At 44.1% G+C, this 24,162-nt stretch overlaps 2 protein-coding genes across 7 annotated transcripts in view; one reads left to right on the top strand and one right to left on the bottom strand.

The window, feature by feature from the left end:
• Window positions 1-88: 88 nt before the first annotated feature.
• On the bottom strand, window positions 89-22,016 carry AASDHPPT (aminoadipate-semialdehyde dehydrogenase-phosphopantetheinyl transferase). Of its 4 annotated transcripts, XM_045077522.1 has the most exons (8): window positions 21,752-21,824; window positions 21,274-21,416; window positions 19,958-20,183; window positions 7,562-7,683; window positions 6,525-6,686; window positions 3,646-3,717; window positions 1,868-2,018; window positions 89-1,191 (listed from the first exon to the last, which is right to left on the bottom strand). In XM_045077522.1, the coding sequence occupies exons 3-8, from the start codon at window positions 20,169-20,171 to the stop codon at window positions 1,088-1,090; spliced, it is 825 nt and encodes a 274-aa protein (XP_044933457.1). In that variant the 5' UTR covers window positions 20,172-20,183; window positions 21,274-21,416; window positions 21,752-21,824; the 3' UTR covers window positions 89-1,087. The 4 variants fall into 4 exon arrangements, with proteins under 4 accessions (XP_044933457.1, XP_044933456.1, XP_044933455.1 ...); XM_045077521.1 differs by lacking the exon at window positions 21,274-21,416 and having other exon boundaries at window positions 89-1,205; window positions 21,752-22,016; XM_045077520.1 differs by lacking the exon at window positions 21,274-21,416 and having other exon boundaries at window positions 21,752-22,016.
• A 122-nt stretch (window positions 22,017-22,138) lies between these two features.
• The window catches only part of KBTBD3 (kelch repeat and BTB domain containing 3), a 37,049-nt gene continuing 35,025 nt past the window's right edge, over window positions 22,139-24,162 (top strand). For all 3 annotated transcript variants that reach the window (XM_004764431.3, XM_004764430.3, XM_004764429.3), the window contains exon 1: window positions 22,139-22,345. The gene's annotated coding sequence lies outside the window, so the exon portion shown is untranslated. The remainder of the gene's footprint in view (window positions 22,346-24,162) is intronic.

The following is a 24,162-nucleotide window of genomic DNA, read 5'->3' as shown; positions in this document are numbered from 1 at the left end:
ATCAATAGATCCATTTGACTCTGTAAACTGTGTAACTTCAAGAAACAGAAAAACAAAAACATGAGAGCCAGTGCCTGGCTCATAAAAATTCAGGAAAGGTAACTGCTTTATTGTCATGACAAGACAGATGACAGGTTTTCACTTCACCATTACATTCATGCTAGGGACAACACTGTTTCCCACTCCAGAGGCTATGTGGTCTTTTAAAAACACTTATTTACTAAGCTTGGGATATTTGGGCATGCTTAATAAAATTTTTAAAAAATTACAAAACATTCCTTTTTTTTTCTTTTTTTTACTGAGCAAAGTACCTAATTTTATACAATTTACACACAATTTTTAATTTTAGTAACAAACAATGATGTCATTTCACTTATTGATATTTAACAGTAACAAGACTTGCACTCCCCAAGACATGCACTACAGCCAGAAAAGAGTCTGTCGTCGACAGGACGGTCTTGGCATCTTACATATTGTTCCCACAAATTCTATTTGCTAGATTTTAAAAGACGCAAAGACAATGAACAGATGGCTCATAAAAGAGGAATAAAAACAGCCAATAACAACACTGATGTATCAATCTCATTTATGATTAAAGAAATACAAATCAAAAAAATAAGATACCATTTTCCACTTATATTGGCAAAGATTAAATTAAAAAAGGGCTCCTATCTATAGCTGAGCAGGGAAAACGTAGCTGGGGGTGAAGGCTGGTCACACACCTGATACTGTGGACATGGAAATCACAGGGCCTTTATTTATCAAAGCTCTAAGAGCACCCAAGCCTTGGGAACCAACTTGCAGAATTTTTCTTAAGGACAGAAATAAGCACGTACACTTCATAACACGGTTGCAAGGACAACCACTGCACCAATGCCCATCGTAAAAACTGCAATCAGAACGCCCAACCCGGGGCAAGGAATCTGTGCACCATGGCGCACCCCACTTAGGCCTCAGGCAATGGGATGGACACCCCCCAACCCCCGCCCCGGCCATACCCCCTACCGCGCCTCGGTCTCCTCCTTACCCAGAGTCCACTTCCCACAGAGGCAGATACTGCTGGAGAACAGCTTTCTCAGGACCTGAGTCAGCAGGAACTGAGGGGAGACGCGGGGCTTGGGGGAGTCCTCTTCACAGACAGAAATGAGATGTGAGAGGAGACCCGGCCCTCACTGCTGGTCAGATGCAAGTCTATGAATGTGAAGCTGAAAGTTACAAGAGCGGCTCTTACAATGAGGGAGAGAAGCTGAAGGCAAACCCGGCAAACAGGCTCAGGCAAACCAAGTGTCCTGAAGGGCACCTGTGCCCTGTATGTGAGGTCAGATGAGAAATGCCCCAGGCTACTGAGGTTCATTACAGCCGGACATTGTTACCTCTGGTCAAAAACATCCTGGCTGTTATTTACTGTATGGCAGAAGCCTCTAGCGCCTGTCGGTTATGCCACAAACGCATGGCAACAACCAGAGGAGCAATTAAGACAATAAAAAGATAACACTATGTTTCCACTAAAAAAAAAAGTGTACTAATACGGATTCATGATGGCTGAAAGATTAAGAGTTTAAATGGTTCCTCCGCATATTTGCATTTTCTATTTTCTACAATGAGCACTTACCACTTTAGGATTCTGATACCTTTTCTACTCCTTGCATCAACCCAGTGTGATGGGGGGGGGGCACACAGATATTCTAGTGAGCTATCCTCAACTGACAGCCTGCTGTTTCTAATAGGAAAACTTGTTTGTTTTTTTAAACTGGTTTTTGAAATAAAATTTGATACTATCAGGCATTTTTTTTTTAGTGAATACAGAAGATTACAAACAGTTTTCATTTTCCTTTGTTACTCAGGGAATCCTATCATGACTTTGTACCATTTCGTATTGGAATTTCTTCTGTGAAGCAAAAACAGTCCCAAAATGAAGGATCTTCAGGGGTCATAGGAACAGCAGATGATATTAAATCATTAAAGGTGAGAATAGTGAACTGCCTCTGAGTTGGTTTAGAATCATCCTGAGATGGAACCTATAAGGGAAAAGAATAGATTACCTCATTGTTTTACCGCATGTTCACCTTACGATCAACTTCATGATTAGGAAAAAGAGAAGACAGACCAATTACAGGTCAGTAATATTAAGTTATAACAGAACAGGATTTCTAGATAATTGCAATCATCCCTCATGTCAGTGTTGCCAACATAACAAGTTAAGAAAAGTTAACAAATAACCTGGCCCTTGAACTTTTTTGGTTCATAACCTGTGCTATTTGTTTCAAATGTAGCTTTCTGAGCCACATCCAAAAATTCTAAGAGATGAGTTAAAAGGATCCCCAAAAATATGTCACTTTTAATATGCAGCGAGGTTTTTCTGATGAGGTGGGCCATAACAAACTTCTGAGACCTCTTCTGAGGGCAGATCTGATAAAGTTCCCATCAACACACAGCACTCAGTGTGCCCTCGGTTTCGTTCTCAGAGAGAGCCCCCATTCACAACTAACCCAGTGGAGACATTCTTTACCATCTCATCTCCTCTCTGAGGGCAAGACGTGGGTTTCCTACTGTACACTAACAAAGCCCAGTACAATTTTGCATGATTTGTCTCACAGCTAAGCTGATGGCACTGTTATCCCAATTTTACAGATGGGTAAACTGAGGCTCAGGAAGATCCAGCACTCTGCAAGCTCACCCAGGTTAACATGGCATACTTGGGCCTAGAAGCCGGGTCTTCCTAACAGCATGCTTGTCCTTGAGAGACAGCCTACAGCGCTCTGCAGCATAAAGCTGAGACTTACCCACAGGACAGGTAACCTGGGCCAGAACAGCTTCAGGTAACGTCCGTGTGTAACTAACTTAATGTCCCCTGTAACTAAGTTATGAAGACTTTAAATCCTTGGCTAACGATCAGAGGCAGGGTCTGTGTGCAGAGCTATTATTCCAGTCCCGCTATGGTTCCTCACGCGGGTTCCCTAAAAACAGGGACATGCACACGGCTCCAATTCTTCTAACACTACCAGGATTCTTTAACACATTATTTCCGCAGAATCACAACTCTGTATGTGGAGGTCAGGGGTCCCTGACTGGAGGGTCTTTCTGTCTCATTTCCTCATGTAACAATTAACAGCAGAAGCAAGCAACCGCAGACTGTGATGGGAAGAACAGAGCCCCATATTCTGCTCCAACATGACACACAGCCCCCATGTGTGTCAGCCTGTAACTCTGGGAATAATTCAGGAGATCGCTATAAAAGGGGGAGGGGGCTCAACCTGCCAGATAATGCCATTACTCAGCACCCCTCAGCTGGTACCTTTCTATTCCACACAGCCCCAGGGCACCCGGAAATAAACCACTGCTAAGGGGACTAAGACGGGCTATCTGGAGTTTCTATGGAAATAGAAGTACGAGGACAATACTAACAAAATTTCTCCTTTGTAATATTCTTGAATATGAAGAAACAGGTAATACGCTCTTTAAAAATTTCTGTGAATTCCGAGATGATATTGAGGATTTGATAATGAAAAAACACTTCTAAATCCATAATCTTAAACAGACACCTCTAACATGATAGAAACCAGATGACTGTTTCCATCAATAAAGAACAAGTCCACACTGATTCATGCTTTTTAGAAAAAAGTAAGAGAAATCTTAAAATCTTACATCCTGATGTCTGGATCCATCCGGTTTCCTAAGAGCCACGGCAACAAAATGGTGTTCATCTATTTTGCTTTCCTGAAAAATAAAAAGTAGTTAATAACATCACTAAATGTGCAAACTCCGATGTTGTTTGGTCTTTATTTTTCAATCTCCTTTCCCTCTCTCTCTGTATACACAGGAACATGCCTCCTCTGACCCATTTACGACATCACCTGGACTGTGGCCCCTTACTTGTGAATAATACTTCAGTATGTACTTCCTACTCAGGACATTCTCTCATGTAACCACACGAGTTAACAGCTTCAGGAAATTTACATTGAGAGAGAGGAGTTCAATCTACCACCTGTACTGCAATGTTTGTGACTGAATCCAGGAATGTCCTTTCCAGCATTCCCACCTTCTAGCACCAGAGCCCATGGAGAGTCAAAGTCTGCTTTCAGTTGTCTTGTCTTGCTAGCCCTTGTGTCTTTTATGACAGCATTTTAAAATATAGGCCCCATTACTGTCCCTCCTTTATTAACAGAGCATTGCTCATTTTTTTTTGGTCTGACTATGCTTTTTCAACCAGAAAACGAACTAGACGGAGTGCCCTATCTGGCGACCCATCAAGACAGTCCTCGGCCTCGGCCGTCACTGGTGTTTATTCTGGACATACTTCAAGCACTCACGTAAAAAACTCAGACCACAACCCTGGTTTGTAATCATTTCGTGAATTATGGAGTACAGCCTGTGGGAACTTCGTGGGAACTCATAGGTAAGCCTGAAAGAACACGTAGTTTTCTGCCCTCTGCTAGGTCTGAAACGTGGGGATGGGGCTTAGAATAGGACAGATACTGAGGTAATAGTTTGGATGTTTTAATAGTTTCTAATAGTTTATAAAGATATTGCAGTTACCTCAATATAAATAATATTTATTATATACGTATAATAATATATAAATAATATAAATTATAAATAAAACCACCCCAACTATTAAAGTTTCCAATGAAAAGCCACTTACTAAGGGATTCTTCCATAAGGTACCAGTCTGAAATAGGAAACTAATAGTCAGAAATAGTATCTTCTTCGTATCTTCACAACTTAAGGTACCCAAATTAGCAAAAAATAAATGAGATTGAGTAAGGGACAGGTATGTTTAAAAGAAGAAAAAACTTAGAAGTGAAATGTCAGAAGACTAAACTGGTCGAAGGGGTTTTCCCTTTAACGAAAGGCAAGCTCACAGTATTTGTAATTATAGACACAACTGCCCTTACTGATGTGCTGCCTTCCCTTCCTCACTGTGAATACACGGACACATGCACTTCCTAACACAGGCACACTTCAGCTGTAATCACTTTTACAAAACCACTGACCACTAGGTAAAAGCTCTGCGGTGTCTGCACCTGAGGGGACTATCAGAAGGAATCATAGGCGACCACCAGTCCGCCTTCTGTCCGCCTGCTAGAACACCAGGATGCCCTGCTCGACCCACCTATATATCTCGCCAGAAGCCACAACTCAGTGACGTGAATTTCAAAATACAGCTTCCTCCTACCTAATGAGACCTCATAAGCGCCATGTAAATATGAAACACGACACAAAAAACACCGCTTGACAATGAGTGACTCAATCACAGTACACCCACACTCAGTGAGACGCTGCAACAGCAGCTCTGTGAGGGGAGAACTTTGCCCCTATGTCCTTTCTATCAAAGACGACATACAAGAAATATCAGATGAAATAAAAAAAAGGAACCAGCAACTTAGCTACCTACTTAAACCAAGCTCATTCAGTGCTCCTGAATTTAAGATTTAACTTCTAAAGACTCTCCAAATTTTCAAGACTTTCTCCTAAGCTTACAAATTTTATCCATAAAATTACTGTGAATATCAGAAATTCCCTATAATCGCCAACAAACCAAAAGGGAGCAAGAACATTTTATCTTTTTAGGAGATAGTTTAGTGTAAAGATTACAAAGATCAATCATCTGCAGTGAGAGTGCATGTTATTTTCTTTATAACGTAGCCCATTTTTAAACAAAGACAAGAGTTTAAGCTGGAACTTAAAAATTCAAATTTTGTAATTTTTTTCAAATGGCAAAGCTGAAAATGTATCTGTCCTAAATATTAATACTTCTAATTCTTTAAGCACTTTCCTTTCAATGCAAATATTTTTCTTTCAATCTAACCTCATCAGTTGGAACTTTTTGGTGGTGACCTTCTATGGAAACTGAGAGCCTACAAAAGAGGACATCCTTCTTGACCTAAGATTCCATTTTTCTAGAGGATTATTCTTCCAGGTATGGAATACAATATTTAAGTGAAAGTCCTTTGTATTTGTTACAATAAATAATGGATTCTTGAGTATGTCCAAGCTAGCATTTTGGTCTATAATAAACTGAGCCGGGTCATATAGAAAGAAAAAGGTAAAAGAAAAAAAAAATCTGAGTTTTCTAGTCCTGAATTCTAGTTATTTCTGAAGCCCCATAAAGTGAATCCCTCCAATAGGCCATAATACTGCATTTCTGGTTTAAATGAGTTTGTGTTGGGTTCCTTCCTCTAATGACCAAGAATTGCTAATGAGAGACCAAATATAGAGAGAGACCAAAATCTTTAACTCAACTAATTATGGCCACATGATCGTGGTCGTCTAACCTGGACTCTCTCTCTCAAATCCCCTCATCATGGGATTTCCCTTCCCATTTTACTGAACTCCCTGTGACTGACCTTTCAAGTATCAGCCTAAAATCGGTAGGTTCTCACAGCTTCCCTCACCCCGCTCAGAGCACCAACAGTGGATTCCAGCCGTGTCTCATTTCAATGACCAGACCCCAAACTCATCTCGTAGACATGAACACAGTATGGAGAATCTTAAAGTTAGAGCTAGTGTGATAAATTTCTTACTTCAAATGCCCATTCTTTTTCTTCTTCCCCATCCAGGAACAAACGTGTTTCCTTATAAACTTGGCCAATATCCAGATTTAATGGGGAAATATCGAATTCAAGCCGTTGCAATTCAAAGCCTAGTCCAACACCAATGGCCTTTATGAAGCTTTCTTTGAGTGCCTAAAATACAGAGATATTTTCTATTAGAGCATTCAGCAAGCAAAATTTTTCATAAACTTTACAGGCCCAACGCAACTGGAGTTTTAACTCTATGCTACATTAGGGCTGTAAATTATTACTATTTTGGGAGGTGCCTAGGTGGCTCAGTTGGCTGAACATCTGCCTCTGGCTTAGGTCATGATCTTGGAGTCCCAAGTTCACAGTCAGCGGGGAGTTTGCTTCTCTGTCTGCAACTCTGTGCTCCCCCACCACCTGGCTCATGCTCTCTCTCACTCACTCTCTCTCAAATAAAATCTCAAAAAAAAAAAAAATTACTATTTTTACACTTACAGTAGCAAAGAGACAAACCAGATGTGTGATCTTAAGGTCAATCATTTAATCTCTTGGTGCCTCCATTCTGTCACATGTAACAGGAGATACTAATGGTACCTTCCTCACAGCACTGTCATGATAATTAAATGAACTACCACGTGAAGAACATATGTTACATTAGAGCATATTACATTAGTATTTGTTAAATAATATGTCTCCTGGCATGTAGCAAATATTACATTAGTGCTCGTTAAGTAAGGCCTCATGTGTATGAGCTCCTTTGAAAACAAAAACATTAAATATTATTTAGAATTTTAAACAGTGATAAAAGGTCTTGTTTTAACTTTAGAGCAGGTACCTTCTGAGAACTGAATATATATTCAATTTTCTTAAATATGATTATAGCAATGATGCATAAAAATCATGAAGTTTCCAAGTAGTCACCCATTTATTCCAAACACTCTTAAGAACTACTGGGTAACCAAAGGACTTTTGCTTCCGTTTTTAGTGAGGCTAATGGATCACCCTAGGCTTTTATTCTCATAATTAGAAAGAAATTATACCCAGTTCCTGTAAAACATGTCAAGTTGAGTCCATTCATCCTTAAAGCTTCTGATCGTTTCCCATTCTTTGTTGGTGAACTTTCTTTTCATAATATGAAAGAATTCTGGAATTGAACCACGACCTGCCAATTGAGGAAATACAAAATTAAAAATAGCTATTCTGTTAACCAAAACCGTCAAAGAGCACAAAGAGAAAGCTACAGGTCAACCTCACTTTTGAATATAATCACAATAATCCTAAACAAAATGTCAGCAAATCAAAGGTGGGAATTAAAATAAGATTCCGTAACCAGCAGGGGTTATCCCATAAATGGAAGCATAGTTTAAAAGAAATTGTGAAATTCTGTGGAATATTAAATAATTAAGGGGAAAAAAACCACATATGGTCATATGAATAGGTACCTTCTGAAAATCTGATACAATTTAGCAGCCAAATGAGCTATAAATTCTAAGTAACTAGGAGGAAATTTCCTATATGTGGTAAAGCATCAGAAATCCATAAAAAACACTCTTAAAAGAGATACTCTCTAGGGTTTACATTTTTTACTTTGCTACAGAACAGGGGGGAAAAAAAGCAATTTCCTTATTAGAAGTTTTTAAGAACCACGAAAAAGCTGAGGATCTTTGTTATTACTCTTAAGTCACCACTTTGCAAAATTAACATATGCTCATTTCCTTCAAAATAGTGCTCTTTCAACAGGTTTCCTAATTTGACATCTCCAAAAGAAAAAGATTTTAATTTCTGTCTTTTCAGGGATGCTCCTGTGAAATAAGTGCATTAAAAAAAAAAAAAAGAAAGAAAGAAAAAGAAACTGAGACCCAGTCCTACTGCCTCTTTACAGAACATTCTCAACAGGAATAATAGAAGAATTCAGAGAATCCGATTCTCAGAATTAAGTGCTAAGATGCAAATTAAAAATACAACATGTGCCTTTCGTATTATACTTTTCCAAAATATGACTATTTTGTTTGTCTACCTTTACCCCTAAGCAGGACGTTTCCATCATCGTTCATTTACTTACTGTACAAATATGCAGATTATGTATAAACATTACACAGACATGTAGAGACCTAATGGTTACAAACGTCAATCCTGGTTCCTGGCCTCACACACCGACAGCCCAACTGGCCCATCAGAGAGCCTGGCCCTAGGGAGATGAATCACAAACGTCTACTGTATGAATAAATGAACTTAGCCATTATTTGTTTACTTCCCAATGCCCTACTGCCCTATGTACTTCCTTCAAGACTACATATTTTGCAGAAATACCACCTCCTCTACTGTCAAGGCAGTCCCTCTGTAGATTGTGATAACACAGTTTATCTACTGTAACTCCAATTTCCATTTCCAGAATACCCAGCTCTAAAATCCGCGTGCCCAACTGGCTGACCACCACTCTTGAAGTGACAGCCGCCACTATACTCTTTAAGGGCATTAGAAACTTGTCTAGGGAAAAAAGATGTCAAATCCCCCTGCTGAACCTTTCCCTGGCATTTCATTGCTAACTCACCTAACTCATAAGGATTCAACAGCTGGGCTCCTATGACGATCCTTTCCCCTGCAAACATCCCAGTGCTAGATGCCAGGGACATGCCAAGGAGCAGAACAGACCTGCGCTCACCTCCACAGGGGGCTTACAGTTTCTCCTGCAGTAACCATCTATCATTCCCAAAGCTCTGTCAAGGGTAGAACCCCATAAAAGCCAATTCTTCCACATGACTGTTTATGATTCTCCTACCATTCCCACTTCAACAGTCAACAGTCTCTTCTTGTTAAGCCAGGAAATATTTCTGATGACCTTACAATGAGTGATATGTGGTCCTTTACAAATCAAGACAAACACTCATTTATTTTCAAGTTCATCAGACTCATTTAATTCATCTGTCTACTCCCTGGCACTCTATTCTTCTCAAGAATACCTTTGAACACATTTTATGAATTCAACTAATATTTACTGTCTGTATCTATTCATATTGTTAAAAGACTGCTATTTCCTAAAATCAGCCCAGCAAAGCTATAAAGTCATTTCATGTAACAGCACTGAAATAGTAAACTGATCTAGAAGTCCCAGGGAAGGGGATTCTTCTTCAGGCCATGGACCCCTTACTCTTCAACACCTTCTTTAAGCCCCTGAATAAACACGGTCTTGTTAAAAAGCAAACAGAACTAGTATATAACTGGCTTGAGAAAGAACATGCTTAAGACAGCAGGCTTGCAAAAGTGATAAGAGAAAAACTGGTATTTTAAATGCTGGGAGTGTTGTTATCTACATAAATCATCAACTGTTACCTCTTTAACAAATCCTGGCACAGAGCAATAACAATGGGGAAAAGCTACCTTGGATTTGGGAGACAGCATTGCATTGCATATTTTGAGTAGAACTGTAGTTTTAATGGAACACTACCCAAAAAGCCATATTTAAAAATACATGCCTGTTGTCAACTACACTGTCATTTTGTTTGCTGGTTTCTTCATAACCTTCAAAAAGCCCTCTGATTTTTTTTAACTAAATAAGATGGGGCAATCATGAAAGAAAAAAGATTTAAATATGCATGCTAATAAAAAACAAACTGATTAACATAAAAAGCAATCTAGCACAATCACTGAAAGCAATCACAAACTGATTATGTACAGCTAAAAAAGTATCCAATGAGTGTGTTTTCATATACTTTTGAGAGCATTTTATCCATTCCACAAAATAAGAGATTTGAGAGCAACAGGAAAAGAGGATTTTGTAAATATTCAGCCAAAGCACGACAGCGCCACGGTGTGGCACGTGGTAGAAATACATAGTGGGGAACAGTCTGTCTAGGAAACTGGAATTTAAAGGAAAAAAACAAAAAACAGTATGAAATACCAGAACACCACACCTGTCCCTCAGACTATCTGAAGGCAACACAACTATCAGCCATATAATCTGGCAAATCTTCCTAATACAATCTTCGACTTAATCATACCAGATATTTAAGAATTTACATATAAAGATAAAATGACTCAAAAATTAACATTGTTCTAGATTAACCAAGTTTACAGAAACCAGAGGAAAAGCATCATTAGATATTCACCATTCCACAATGACCAACTAACTACTCAAGACTACAGAGCAACCGGGAAGTTCATTGAACAATTAAACAGTAACAACCTACAACCAAGTAATTTACATTAAGAGCCTCCAGCTGCTGTTGCCAGCCTATGGAAAAAAATCCTATTAGTGCCACAACCGACATCAATCTGTCCCCCAAACAAGGTCACTAATGTGTATCTGGACCAGCATCTCAGATGAAGTTCACTTTTCTTCCTTAAGAAAAGGGATCGGTTATTGGGGCGGGGGAGGGCAGGAGCTGAGCAAAGTCCAACTGCGTGCGTAGGAAATACATTTAGTTTTTGATAGTAGGTCATATTAGAAATTCCAGTAGTGGGGCGCCTGGGTGGCTCAGCAGGTTAAAGCCTCTGCCTTCGGCCCAGGTCATGATCCCAGGACCCTGGGATTGAGCCCCGCATCAGGCTCTCTGCTCAGTGCAGAGCCTGCTTCTCTCTCTCTCTGCCTGCCTCTCTACCTACTTGTGTTCTCTGTCAAATAAATAAATAAAATCTTAAAAAAAAAAAAAAATTCCAGTAGTGTCATTTTCTGGATTACATACATTCTCGCTTCCATGGGAGGGGACAGATTTTTAAAATCTGAGTTAGTATGTACACAATGATGTGTGATTTACAAGCTTACCTGTTGGGGAATTTATCCAGACACAAACCCAGAATAAAGCAAACTGCACAAGCAACTCCTACTAGGTTTCACGAGCTCAAGGGACCCTTCCCAGATGTGCTGTAGGGCAGAAACACTGGACCAAAAGGCAGCTACCTGGGCTGAGGCCCTCCCTGTTGGTAGCCCTGAACCCTGGCTGCTCTCCGTGTTTCTGTGAACACTTTTTTCAACACACACGTGTCAACACACACATAGGAAACAGGCCTACAGAGCCAGGACAGGATTCTGTGGCTGTAAATGTGCTTTCTTTTAGAGAATCTTTTTTTAAAAAGATTTATTTGACAGAGAGAGAGAGAGAGATAACAAGCAGGCAGAGCAGCAGGCAGAGAAAGAGAAGGGAAAGCAGGCTCCCCACTGAGCAGAAAGCCCAATGCAGGACTTGATCCCAAGACCCTGAGATCATGACTTGAGTAGAAGGCAGAGGCTTAACCCACTGAGCCACCCAGGCGCCCCTGTAAATGCGCTTTTAAAGATCCTGAGGGCAAGGTGGAGGGTCAGGAGGGTGAGACCGCCCCAGGGACCAGAACACGGAACATAAGAGACCCCAGGGCCTAGTTGTACACCTTGAAACTTTAGGTCATTTGTCCTGCTGGGTTGCACACTTGCTTGGAACCCATGCCTCCCTTTTATTTTCCAACTTCTCCCCTCTGAAGTGGGAAAGTCTACCCTACACCTGTTCTACCTCCTGTGGGAGGAGATGGTCTGTTTTCTAGCTGAACAGGCCCGCTGAAGAAAGAGGACTTCTGCTCCACCAGGGAGCATACCCACCTCACCTCTATCGGACTTAGATCAGATGATGACATCTGGAACTTTCTGAGTTGACGATGTTCATAAGAATCTTGGAGTCGGATGGAATAGGCTAAGATCTGGAGAGGCTGGGATAGGATGACTTTATTTTGTATGTGGGAAAGACAGAAACTGGAGGAGGAGGAGGCAGAGGATGGACTGTGCTGGGTTGGACAGTGTCTCCCCCAATTCATGCCCACCCAGAACCTAGGAAATGGACCCTTCCGTGCACACGGTGCAAATGTTATCAAGCCAAGAAGAGGTCACACTGCGTCAGGGTGGGCCCCGTATCTACTGACTGCCGTCTTTTCTTTTTTTTTTTAAAGATTTTATTTATTTGTCATAGAGAAACGAGAGCAAGCACAGGCAGACAAAGTGGCAGGCAGAGGCAGAGGGAGAAGCAGGCTCTCTGCCAAGCAAGGAGCCCGATGTGGGACTCGATCCCAGGACGCTGGGATCATGACCTGAGCCGAAGGCAGCCGCTTAACCAACTGAGCCACCCAGGCGTCCCCGACTACCGTCTTTCTGAGGGGAACGCTGAGACAGAGGATGCAGGAGAGAAGGCCGCGCGAAGATGAAGGTAAAACCAAAGTGATGGAGCTACAAGCCAAGGAATGGCGGGGACCGCCGGGGGACCAGGACGGGGTGACGAAGGATTCTTCTCTGGAACAAGAGAGGGAGCGCGGCCCCGTCAACACGCTGACTGACTCGCTGCTCTCGGAACACACGGAGTTCTGTGGTGGCAGACACAGGACTTCGCCGTCCTCCGCCAGGGGCCCTGGCAACCGACACCCATGTCCCCCAGGGCACGTCACACGCAGCCGCACCGCTGCGCTCCTGGGACTGAGCGCCGCGCCCGCGCCAAACGTCCCCACGGGCCTCCAGCACCTCCTGGCTGGTACCCACGGACGTCGGGGGTCTCTGACGCTTCGGGCGGGGAGTTGCGGAGACGGAGGAATACGCGAGCGACGTGCCGGCAACCCTTGAGCACGAGGACGCGGAAGCTCTGCCCTGGCTGCGGCCGCTCCCGCAGCCGGGTGTCCTGCGTCGTGTGCGGCTCCTCCGTCCCCAGCCCGTCCCTTCACCGAGGGAGGCCCAAGCGCTTCTCCCACCGAGACTTCCAAGCATTTTACACTGCAGCCATATGAACCTCCGTCAACCAAGGGTGCCACAACGCAGTCCCGCATTCGTGACTGAGAAGACTGACGGAAACCGACCTTCCGCGGACCTCGTGGCTCCTTCCGGCCTTTGGGAGCCTGACAGAAAGCCGTCCTCCGGACGTCTGACGAAGCGGACTCGTCCCTGGACTCTAGACCATTAGAAGCTAGCTCTCCTGGCGCTCCGCAGCGCGAGACGGGGTCTGACGGCGCCGCACTACAAACAGCGAGAGCGCGGCGTACAGCGTCCCCACGTCAGCACGTCGGCCACGCCCCCAAGCAGTGCGCAAGCACAGAAGCCGCCTGCGCTCTCAGAAGTTCTGTGCCAGCGGGTGCGGAGTGGCTGTCGCGGCGTCTGCCGTTGCAGCAGCATCCCGACCCGTATCAGAAGCACTACTCCATACACGCCACAGCAGCGACGGGCACAACCACCTTAGAGTGAGCGTTTCGTAAGAAGGTTCTTAGTGGGATGCCTGGGTGGCTCAGTTGGTTAAGCAACTGCCTTCGGCTCAGGTCATGATCCCAGCGTCGTGGGATCGAGTCCCACATCGGGCTCCTTGCTTGGCAGGGAGCCTGCTTCTCCCTCTGCCTCTGTCTGCCTGTGCTCACCCCTCCCCCGCCCCCGATAAATAAATAAAATCTTAAAAAAAAAAAAAAAAAAAAAAAAGAAGGTTCTTAGTAACGTCAGCCCTTCCCAGGTTTAGGCCCTGATCTACCCAGCACTGCTGGTGGCAGAACTGTTAAGCCCTTAGAATGTGAAACACAATACACACACAAATTCTAGAGGAACGAAAGATTTAAATGTACAAATAATTTTAGAACAAAATCTAGTAGACTCTATGGGTAGAGTAAATCTTTCATCAATTATTTTTTCCAAACAAGACAATTCAGAACTTATCAAGGAAGAGAGAGATGCATTTAATTAAAAAATAAACTCATATGGCCAAAAATAGAAGTTTAAAAGATAAATATAGAATGGGGAAGATCCAACAAATTTGGTCAATAGACTGTTAATATCCATAATATGTAAAAAATCTTTTATATAACAATTAGAAAGTATGGATATGTAGTTTACACACAAAAAATTCAAAGTCAATAAGCTATTGACTATGGATCACTCTTGTTATCAGAGTAATGTACATTTAATAAATTATCTTTAACCACTGAACTACTCTATGTAAATAACTCTTAACGCTCTTAGCTGACTATTCTTCTGCTGATACCTCGCTTTTGTTTACAATATCTAACGCAGCTGCAGAAAATGGTAAAGCCAGTCCCTCTCACTGTATTTCTCATCCTCTTAAGACATCAGTACCTCCAGGGAAACCAGGGTGGCTCAGTGGGTTGAGCCTCTGCCTTTGGCTTAGGTCATGATCTCAGGGTTCTGGGATCGAGCCCCTCATTAGGCTCTCTGCTTAGTGGGGAGCCTCCTTCTCCATCTCTCTCTGCCTACTTGTGATCTCTCTCTGTCAAATAAAATCTCAAAAAAAAATAAAAAAATAAAAAAGGAATCAGTACCTCCATAAAAACGTTAAATTCATTTGACCCAGTTCACAGAATTTTTCATACACTTTTGTGCTGGCAAGTCCTTACACAGCTATCAACAAAATGTAGTAGTGAGAATCAGTGGCTCGATATGTGGGCTCTGTATTTGTGGCTACAAAGCCATGATCTTCTATTTTTGAGCTGTCACCTTGGGCCAGAGTCTTAATCTATTCTTTTTTTTTTTTTAATATATTTATTTGAGATAGAGAGATAGCAAGAGAGAGAAGGTGCAAGCGCACACACGAGTGGGGGGAAAGAAGGGAGAAGGAGAGAGAATATCAAGTGGACTCCACACCCACACCAAATGCAGAGTCAGATGTGGGGGAGGAACTCATGACCCTGAGATCACGAACTGAGCCAACTGAGCCCCCCTGGCACCCGTCTTACTCTTTTGTATACAGTAAAAGGAGTACTTACATCCTAGGCTTAAGCAGATGAAGAAAACATTTAAGAGGCTCTAACAAAGTGTCACAAAGAAGAAATGCTCCGTAAACACTAGCTCCACACTACACACCCCATCAAATCCTCTGCATAGAGAAGACCTGTCCTGTATCCAGGCAGGGGGAAAGCTCCCTGCAGGCAAAGACCTGGTTCTCCTGTAAGAAGGTCAAAGAACAAAAGGAAGAGTGAGTTACTGAAGGTGCCTGCAGGCTGTGTCTCCAAGCTTAAGAAAAATGCTTTAAGCATATCCAGCAAAACACAGGTCCAGGCAAAGAGAGACCAGTCTATGTGCAAACGACAGAGGAATAGACTGTACAAGCAATACCGATGAAAGCTGAAGCCGAGAAAGGGAGGGGGTGAAGAAGAGAAGCAGCGGGGGTAGATCCATGGATGTTGAAGATTAAGACCCAAAGAAGAACTACTTGTGATTGTAATTCAGAACAGTTTATATTCCAGCTAGAATCTCAGATGAGTAACATTTTCTGTTGTGGCTGTGTACTCATTTTTTTATTCTTCAACAAACACAGTCGGTAAAACCTAGAACCCAGACCCTCTGTACATGCAGTAAATAGTCATGGAGCACTTGCTCTGTGCCACACACTCGGGTAAGTCCCAGGTCCTCGACAGCGAAGACAAGCCAGCCATGGTTCCTGACCTCTGGTGCGGGAAAACAACGTTCCAGTAACTAAGCTACAAGCACAAATCAGAAGGGCCACAGAGGGTCAGAGAATCTTTTCTAAAGAGGTACTCGCTCTGTCTCACCCTTCAGGTCTCAGCTACTGAAGAAAAAAGACAGGGCAGAAGAACAGGCAGAAGGAAGGACTCTGAACAGGAAAACATCTGCTGCACGGGAGGTAATGAAAGATGAGTGTGGACAGCTCTGAGCAAGGAGAGCGACCAGAAATGTGGAGAGAGAGGGATATGAGATCAAGACGATAGGGTCATATTAAGGTGACTGGGCTTATTAAGAACCAACCCAAGAGTTTTGAGAAAACTGCTGTAGGAGTTTTTTAAAAGATTTTATTTATTTATTTGACAGACAGGGATCACAGGTAGGCAGGCAGGCAGAGAGAGAGGAAGGGAAGCAGGCTCCCCGCTGAGCAGAGAGCCCAATGTGGGGCTCCATCCCATGACCCTGGAATCATGACCTGAGCCAAAAGGCAGAAGCTTTAACCCACTGAGCCACCCAGGCGCCCCCTGCTGTAGGAATTTTTAAAGACCACTGTCTTCTGTACAGAGAAATGTACTACCCCTGTGGGGACAAAAGTGAAAGAGGTAACTAATTATAATAATGCAGGGAATGGTATGATGGAAACAGACAAACTCTACCACCTTCCTACTTATAATACCACTTCTCACTTTATACTTACTGTACTTAATTCACAGAGCAGCTCTTCTAGAAAGCAGTTCTTTGGCAGTCATTTCAAAGCTGTTAAATTAGTATTAAATCTCAAAATATAGTTACTCTGTCCCTCCAATTAATATCCAGCCATGTTTATAATAAAAATGGAAATATGAAAATGTAAAACCATGGCGAAAAAGAATTGATTTTGGTCTTTTCCCAGATATAAATCATAATTTTTATAGTTTATCTATTTTATCCTGCCTTAAACATGACAACAAAATTACACAATTCATAAAACTATCTTTTTTTTATACTTATAAAAGCCTTTAATGCTGGATAAAAAATTAGAAAATGAAGCAAAAAAAAAAAAAAGGAGCAAAAACCAATTTCCCAATTGGGGGTAGTAGCAAGCTATAATGATGACCTACAGAAGTCCTTCCCCACCTGGGTTAGAAAGGTACTGCACTGGCACCTTCCTTCCAGCAGGGTCCCCAATATCTTCTAATCCCTCTTCTCTGGATAGTCATTTCTTGAGTGCAAACCATGCACGAGCTACTTTGGTATAAGGCTCTTTTCTCCATTAAAAAGAGAATCAAGTGGCAGATGCAACAGTGTCCCCAACCATGAACATCTGGCTGGAAGAGGTCCAGAGCCCCCAGATCCATCAGCCATCCCACAGCAGCCATGGAGGGGACCAGAGAGCAAGGGCAAGCACCTGCTTCCGCTGGAAGGCAAGGCTCTGCAAGTCCCTACATGCCACTCGCAGGGACAGGAGAACGAAGGACAACACAGAACTGAGTCTTTCAAGGTACCCTTGACGCGCCAAAGGCTGACTCCATCTTGAGAGCGGACGATCTAATAATGATGTCCGACACAGGGTATTAAGCTGTATCCTCCATCACTCGGCAGCTCACCTCACTGACTCAGGTACGCAGAGCAATTCTAATGAAAGCCAGCGAAGTAGAACAGTGTGTACTCCCCCACGTGATGAAACCGTGTGCACTCATACTTCAGAAATGAGGGACACGATCACAACACTAGGGACAAATGGAAAAGATCTCTTCCTCATGTGAGATGTATCAACAGGTCTTTGGCAATGAAGCAAAGAAAGTAAAAGGTCTGGACACTGAGACCAGCCAAATAAAATCAGTCAAAATAAGTATGGGGGGAGGGCTCTAATAAAATACAATTAACAGGAAACCGAGTTTTCAATTTTTGCTCAATTACCTTATCAATGATTAAAAGTTTCAATTAGCAATTACTTGTTTATCCAGTACCAACCATAAGCCAACACTGTTCATGAAGCCAACTGGTAATAAATTCTGTCTCACAGGCCTAATTTCAAGGCAGATATTAACCTGACGAGCCAGCGGTCACTGTAATTGTGCTGACTGCACTGTATGGACCAGTGGCCTCTCAGATGATTTCTGATTTTTGGATTCAGGACAAAAGAAAGCTATGAAAGCATACGCGTTTGTTCCCATGCTCACCTTTTCTGAGTAAGCTGCCTTTTATTTCTTTTCTTAAAGATCTTATTTATTTGCGAGAGAACACAAGCACAAGCAAGCAGAGGCAGAGGGAGAAGCAGACGCCCCACTGAGCAAGAAGCCCGACGTGGGGACTGATCCTAGGACCCCAGGATCATGACCTGAGCCGAAGGCAGACGCTTCCCTGACTGAGCCGCCCAGGGGCCCCTTATTAGCTATAATCCTGCTGAAAAGCGGATCCTCTCCAGAGAAAACCATGTGCATATTCATATGAAATGTAGTAAACAATATTAAGGGGGTTAAAAAAATGCCTTGATGCTTACCCAGGGATTTCTGGGTCAAGCCCCCATTCCTATGAGAGCTTCCTGAGCAAAGTTAAGAACCGAGCTCTCATGGAGAGGCTCACGAGAAGGTCAGGAAGAAAGGAAGTGGTGGGAGAATGCGAGTAAATACACTGACCGCAACAGTGAGAGGAGAGTCACCTGGTCCTCTGAAGCCCCAGTGGGGCAGCACAGGGCACGGCGGCATCTGTCTGACAAAATACTTAGCGGGCCCTCTGGCCACTACACAACGTCGGGGCAGAGACGTGGGCGGCCACCAATCTCGGAAGGAGCGCACAGTTCTTGCTCTCCTGCAGCTTGTAAGGACCATGAGTGACAATCACGTATCCTGACAAATCGTCAGGAGCTGAGACAGGTTACTGGCATGAAGGAAATGTCTCTTACGAGAGCCTATCGCTAAAGAATCTAGCTACAACAGAGGGTTCACAGAGCCTTACAGAGTGAGACTGAGGTAACAGCCAACCAGTCCATGGTCATCTCTGCAGAAACAGGGGTGGGGTGAAGTTAACACAAATCTTCCTGACTAAGGGTAATGGAAGATTCTGTGCGGAGACATTGCCAAGACGTGGAAGCCACACTCTGAAGTTAGGAAGGTGCTGGTTCTCTTCGCCTGCTCCTTACCTCCTGCCAACTGTACTAACGCATTCACAGGGGTTTTGGGGGGGGGGGGAGCCTGAAACCATGAAATCGGACACTTTCCATAGAGCACCGGGTACAATGCGCTGGCAGAGAGGAAGCGCTCAGTGTGAGCGACGCTGAAAATCACAGAGCGGTGAAGAGAACCTGTGCTCTGCTAAATACAGTCTGGGTACACCAACCCCACAGTCAATGTGAAAAGTTCCTACAGCCACCAATTATGAATTTCTAAAGCAAAATACAGGCAGCTTAAATATTTTACTAACTGCTTGCTCTTTGTTTTCACTAATGTAGTAAATGGGATGCACTGAACTGTATTTAGATATAACACAAATCTCTACCCAAGGCCTAGAATATACTTCACCATTGAGATTTTTTTTTTTTTTTTTTTTTAAGCAAAACAACTTCCTGATGAATTCTGGAGAACACTTGAGTGAAACAAAGTTCTTACAATATAATTATTAAGTTTTCTGAATGGAATGCTCTTGAAAATTGATGAATTCGGTTTAACATCTGTTATTTAAATCAAAGACAAACAGCTATTTAAAAACTGCTCTTTAAAAAATTTGACCACCTTGGAAAACAGTTTCAAATTTAGTCTTATTTAACAAACGGAGGTATAACCCAAAAAGAAAACCCTCATATTTTCACTCTGCCTCCAGGCAAAGCATTACATGCATCCCCAGTACTTGCCTTTACACAGAAGTCTGTTGATGTTCACTGAAAAGGGGAAACACACCCTTTTCAGATTCATGCTCTCTCAGATACACCACCGTTGAGTACTGAGCACATTTTCCCTAAGTTTTAGTAACTGTAATCCACCTCCTGGCCTGAGATTTCAGAACAGATAAGAACTGAGAAAACAAGACACTTAGCACCACGAAAATGCAACATTACCTGGAAAACTGGTCTTCATTACATCGATTCCAACTTGTAGCTCAGGTTCAGCAGCGAGCACTGCATAGTCCCCTTGATGAGAGACATTAAAGTTGAAGTTGGGGTAGGGATTCAAGGAGTCTTTTGCAAGAACTGGTTTTCCCTTTGCAGTTCTTTGCAAACGAATATTATTCCAAGGAATATTCAATTTCTCTGCAACTAATTTCCTTATCATCAGACGACCAGCCTGTTAAGGAAGTAAAACATGTGGTATGTATTGAAGTCTACTAAAGACTCAGATACCCTGCCTGTAACATACAAAATCTATTTTTGTGGTTTCTAAAATAAATTCATTTTTAAGTGTTTAAAAGTATATTATTAAACTTGCTGTGCTAAGATTTAAGCAATGCTTAAGAAAGTAGAAGAGGGGCGCCTGGTGGCTCAGTGGGTTAAAGCCTCTGTCTTCAGCTCAGGTCATGATCCCAGGGTCTTGGGATAGAGTTCTGCATCGGGCTCTCTGCTCAGCAGGGAATATGCTCCCTCCCCTGCCTGCTTCTTTGCCTCCCTGTCATCTCTCTCTCTCTGTCAAATAAATAAATAAAATCTTAAAAAAAAAAAAAAAAGAAAGAAAGTAGAAGAAAAAGTTAAAGTCCCTCTTTAGCAATTCCCTCCCCTCAACAAATAACCAATGTTAACAATTCTGCATCTTTCTGTTCTTCTAAGTATCTATATACCTTTTCATTTAGATATGCTTTTTTTTTTTAAATGTAGATATATATATTTGAGATCCTACTATAAGGAGTACTGCCACCAGGCCTAAGCTTTATAACTTGCAAGTGTTGGGGATTATTTCATGTCTGTACCTACTATGAGTCCGCTCTGCCTTTTAAGTGTAGTCTAATATTTCACAATATCAAGATACTCCTCTTGATGGACTACTCCGCTACTACTGGGCTTGTAGGCTGGCTCTAGTTTAGCTACTATGAAAAATTTCCCAGTGAACAGACCTATTCTACCTACATGTCTGTACGTATGTCCAAGTACTTCTAGATCCCATATACCCACCACTCAGCTTCAATAATTAGCGATGCATGACTTGTTTCACATACACCCTTCCTCCCACTGTCCCTCTTCCATGAATTATGAAAAAACAAACTACTCAAATCATACAAAAATGCCCAAGAGCAGGAAATAACAAAGTCTGTAATAATTTATAAAATGCCTTTCCGGATGTCTCCCCTTCCATTCTAACATTCTAACCTTGACTTTCAAAATCTGCACGACGTTATGAATTACACAATTTCTTACAAACTATAAAAAAGTTAAAAGAAATTCACCACTCTGCCTTCAAAACACTATCAATTAGTCCACAGCCCAAACGAAAAGGTGTTTCTATCCGGGGCACTTTCGAGCAATGGCGGTCTTGGAAGCGACGATCACCAGAGGCGACTTCAAACTGCACCCTGCGGCCGAGGTAATTCTGAAACCCAACATTCCCTTTGTTGCTTGGAAAGGCCTAACCACAAGCAACACCTCATTTACAACGGCGTTCCCCGAGCGACGCAGTCGCGGAGGGAAGCCCGAGCGGCGTCCCCCCGCCGGGCCGGCTTCTCCGGGACGAGAAGGCCGGCCCGGGCCTCCTCCCGCGACCCCAGCCTCCCGTCGCGGTGTGCCGGGGCCTGTCCGTGCCGGCGCGGGGTCGCGCGGCGGAGCGCCGGCGTGGCCCGCAGACACGCTGCCCGCGGGACGCGCCGCACGGCCGCCAGCCCGCCCCGACACACAAAGGGCCCTCCGCGCCCCAGACCCGAGTAGTACCATGGCCGCCTTAGCGTCCCGGGCAAAGACGAACTGGCCGATGCGCTCCTTCTCCTCGGGCTGGATCGACCGCACGGCCAGCAGCCACTCCGCGCGGCTCGGCAGCCAGGTGCCGCACGAAAACGCCCAGCGCACGCCCTCCATGGCCGGCACCAAGCGGGACCGCGGCGCGGGCGAGACCATGCACCGAGAAAGGACCTCGCCGCTAGCCAGGCTCTGATGGCGCGGACGCTGGCGTGGCCCCGCCCCCTTCTTCCCGGCGTCGCGGCGGGGGGGGGCGGTGCGGACGGCGACGCGCACGACGCCCCGCCCACCGCGAGCGCAGGTTTCCCCGGCCCAGCCCCCGTCTCCAGGAGAGATGGACTAGGGGCGGAGACAGAGGCCGGCCTCTGCGCTCCGCGCTCTGCGGCAGCTCGTGACGTCACGAGGGGCGGGGCCTAGCGGCTTGCAGAGGGAGGGACCAAGGCCGAGAGACCCCTAATTACGCCAGTCACACTCGGAGAAGCGCTAACGGGACAGCGGTTCAGGCCAATCGCAGTCAGGGCTGCGGAAGCAGCGAGACTAGGGTGGAGACTTCGGAGACTGCAGTTGCAGGTGGGTGAGCTCTGGGGTCTGAGGGAGGAGTGGGATGGCAGCGCCGGGTGCTGGGGGTCCGCGGAGGAGGGGACCCCCGGGGCTCTGGCCGCCCCTTGGGTCGTCCGTGTGCCGGGTGGGGGAGGGCTATGGGCGACGGGGAGCGCGCCGCTCGGGGACCCCGGAGCTCTGCCCCGCGGCCGCCCCGACCTGGCCTCCCCGCCGGCCCTGGGACCCCTCGCTGCGGCCGTGCGGCGGCCGGGGCACCGGGGGCCCTAGGAGCGGCGGAGCGCACTTAGCTCAGCAGCCTTCCTCGGGGGCTCCGTGCCTCGGCTCGGTGGTTTTCCCAGGCCTGACCGAGGGCCGTCTGGACGCCTCTGGGGGACCCTCGTGACCTCAGCCCCTGCGGTACTGGCCTCTGCGGAGCCCTGTCGATGCCCAGCTTCGCGGCCGATGAAATGCCATCTGCTGAGATGGAGACGGTCCCCTCCGCCCTTTGGCGGCCAGGGGACGTCAGTCCAGGGCCAGCAGTAGTCATTACACAGCGACCTAAGGATTATTTCCACCCTCTTTAAGATGGCTTCTATTCTGTTTTTATCTATGCTTGTTTCTGTAAGTTTTCCTGATCTCACAAGCCCCTTCCAACCCTTTGCAGGTAGGTGGGGTTCTGAACGCCCAACACACACAAATCCGCAAAGGGATGTAACGTACTGTCTTGATAGATCAACTTGGGTAATACTAAGAGCCTGTGTCAGGGGCGCTATGTAAGATCTGCTTGCCACCTGAAGAGAGCTTACAGTCTGGCCAGGCAGAGGGAACATGTGCCAAAACCCCGCAGTAACTGAAAATGTGTAGGTACGTGCAGTATACGGTGCCTACTAATTCTCCTGTCCCCGATGATCCCAACTCCGTTCTCCATTTTTAACTTTATGTATCTGAGCATATGGTAACTTCACTCTTGGCTTTTTGAACTGATCTTTTTAAATTCCACTGTTTCCAAAACACTTCCATGCTCTGTGCAGTAGTAATTATTGTTACTGATGGAGAATCTGAGGTGAGAAAGAGAAATCTGTGGGACGATTTCAAAACAGGTTTAGGAATTCATAGTCCAATCTTTTAGCATTGAACTGAGCTCTGTGTATTCATCTGTACAGCCTCGTAGACAGATAGTGCAGTGGTTATTCGTACTTGCTTTCTCTGCCTAGAATATTCTGTCCTCCCGTCATCACATTTCTTGTTCCTCTGTGTCATTCCGGTCTCGGCTCAAATGTCATACCTAGGAGAATGTCTATGTACAAGCTCAGTCTCCCCACTCCCTTCTATCCCTGGTACTACAGTGGACATTCTTTTTAGGTTTGTTTAATGGAATCCCCTTACTTGTCTACTTTGTAAATTCTTACTTGTCCTTCAAGGCTTAGGGCAAACCCGACCTTTTCTTGAGGACAACCCCGGAGTTTTTGTTTTTTTTTTTTCTTTTTAATTCTCTGTTTAATTCATTTGGCAACTATTCTTACACAGTCTTATGGCATCTATTATCCCGAATTATTTTTATGTGTGTCAGAATATAAACTACTTGAGAGGAAATTTAATGCATACCTTACGTTTTACAAATAGTATACACATGTTTTGATGAACTTTTACAATAGATTTTACTTCTATTATAAGCTAACATTGGTATTTTTAGTCTGTCTACCTTTACTTCCCTCATTTTATTTCTTAAGGAAATATAAAGTGTGCCTAACTATATTCAGGAATCCCAAACATATTATTGTGATTTTTTTTTTTATTGCATTGGTGAGGGGAAGAGGAGGACTGAAGTGTTAGGGGTTCAGCAAGCT

The sequence above is a fragment of the Mustela putorius genome, unplaced genomic scaffold (genome assembly GCF_011764305.1).
Source record: "Mustela putorius furo isolate JIRA1106 unplaced genomic scaffold, ASM1176430v1.1 tig00000198_pilon_pilon_pilon, whole genome shotgun sequence".
NCBI lineage: Eukaryota > Metazoa > Chordata > Mammalia > Carnivora > Mustelidae > Mustela > Mustela putorius.
This window is presented reverse-complemented; position numbering and strand designations above follow the sequence as displayed.

What these genes read in the sequence shown, in the direction of transcription:
- AASDHPPT (XM_045077520.1), bottom strand. Translation starts at nt 21,934, where the DNA reads ATGGTCTCGCCCGCGCCGCGGTCCCGCTTGGTGCCGGCCATGGAGGGC. An exon ending in AATGAAGACCAGTTTTCCAG is followed by an intron (nt 7,684 to 19,957) that starts GTAATGTTGCAT and finishes CTCAATTGGCAG; the next exon opens with GTCGTGGTTCAATTCCAGAA. An exon ending in ATGGATCCAGACATCAGGAT is followed by an intron (nt 2,019 to 3,645) that starts GTAAGATTTTAA and finishes TTTCCCTTATAG; the next exon opens with GTTCCATCTCAGGATGATTC.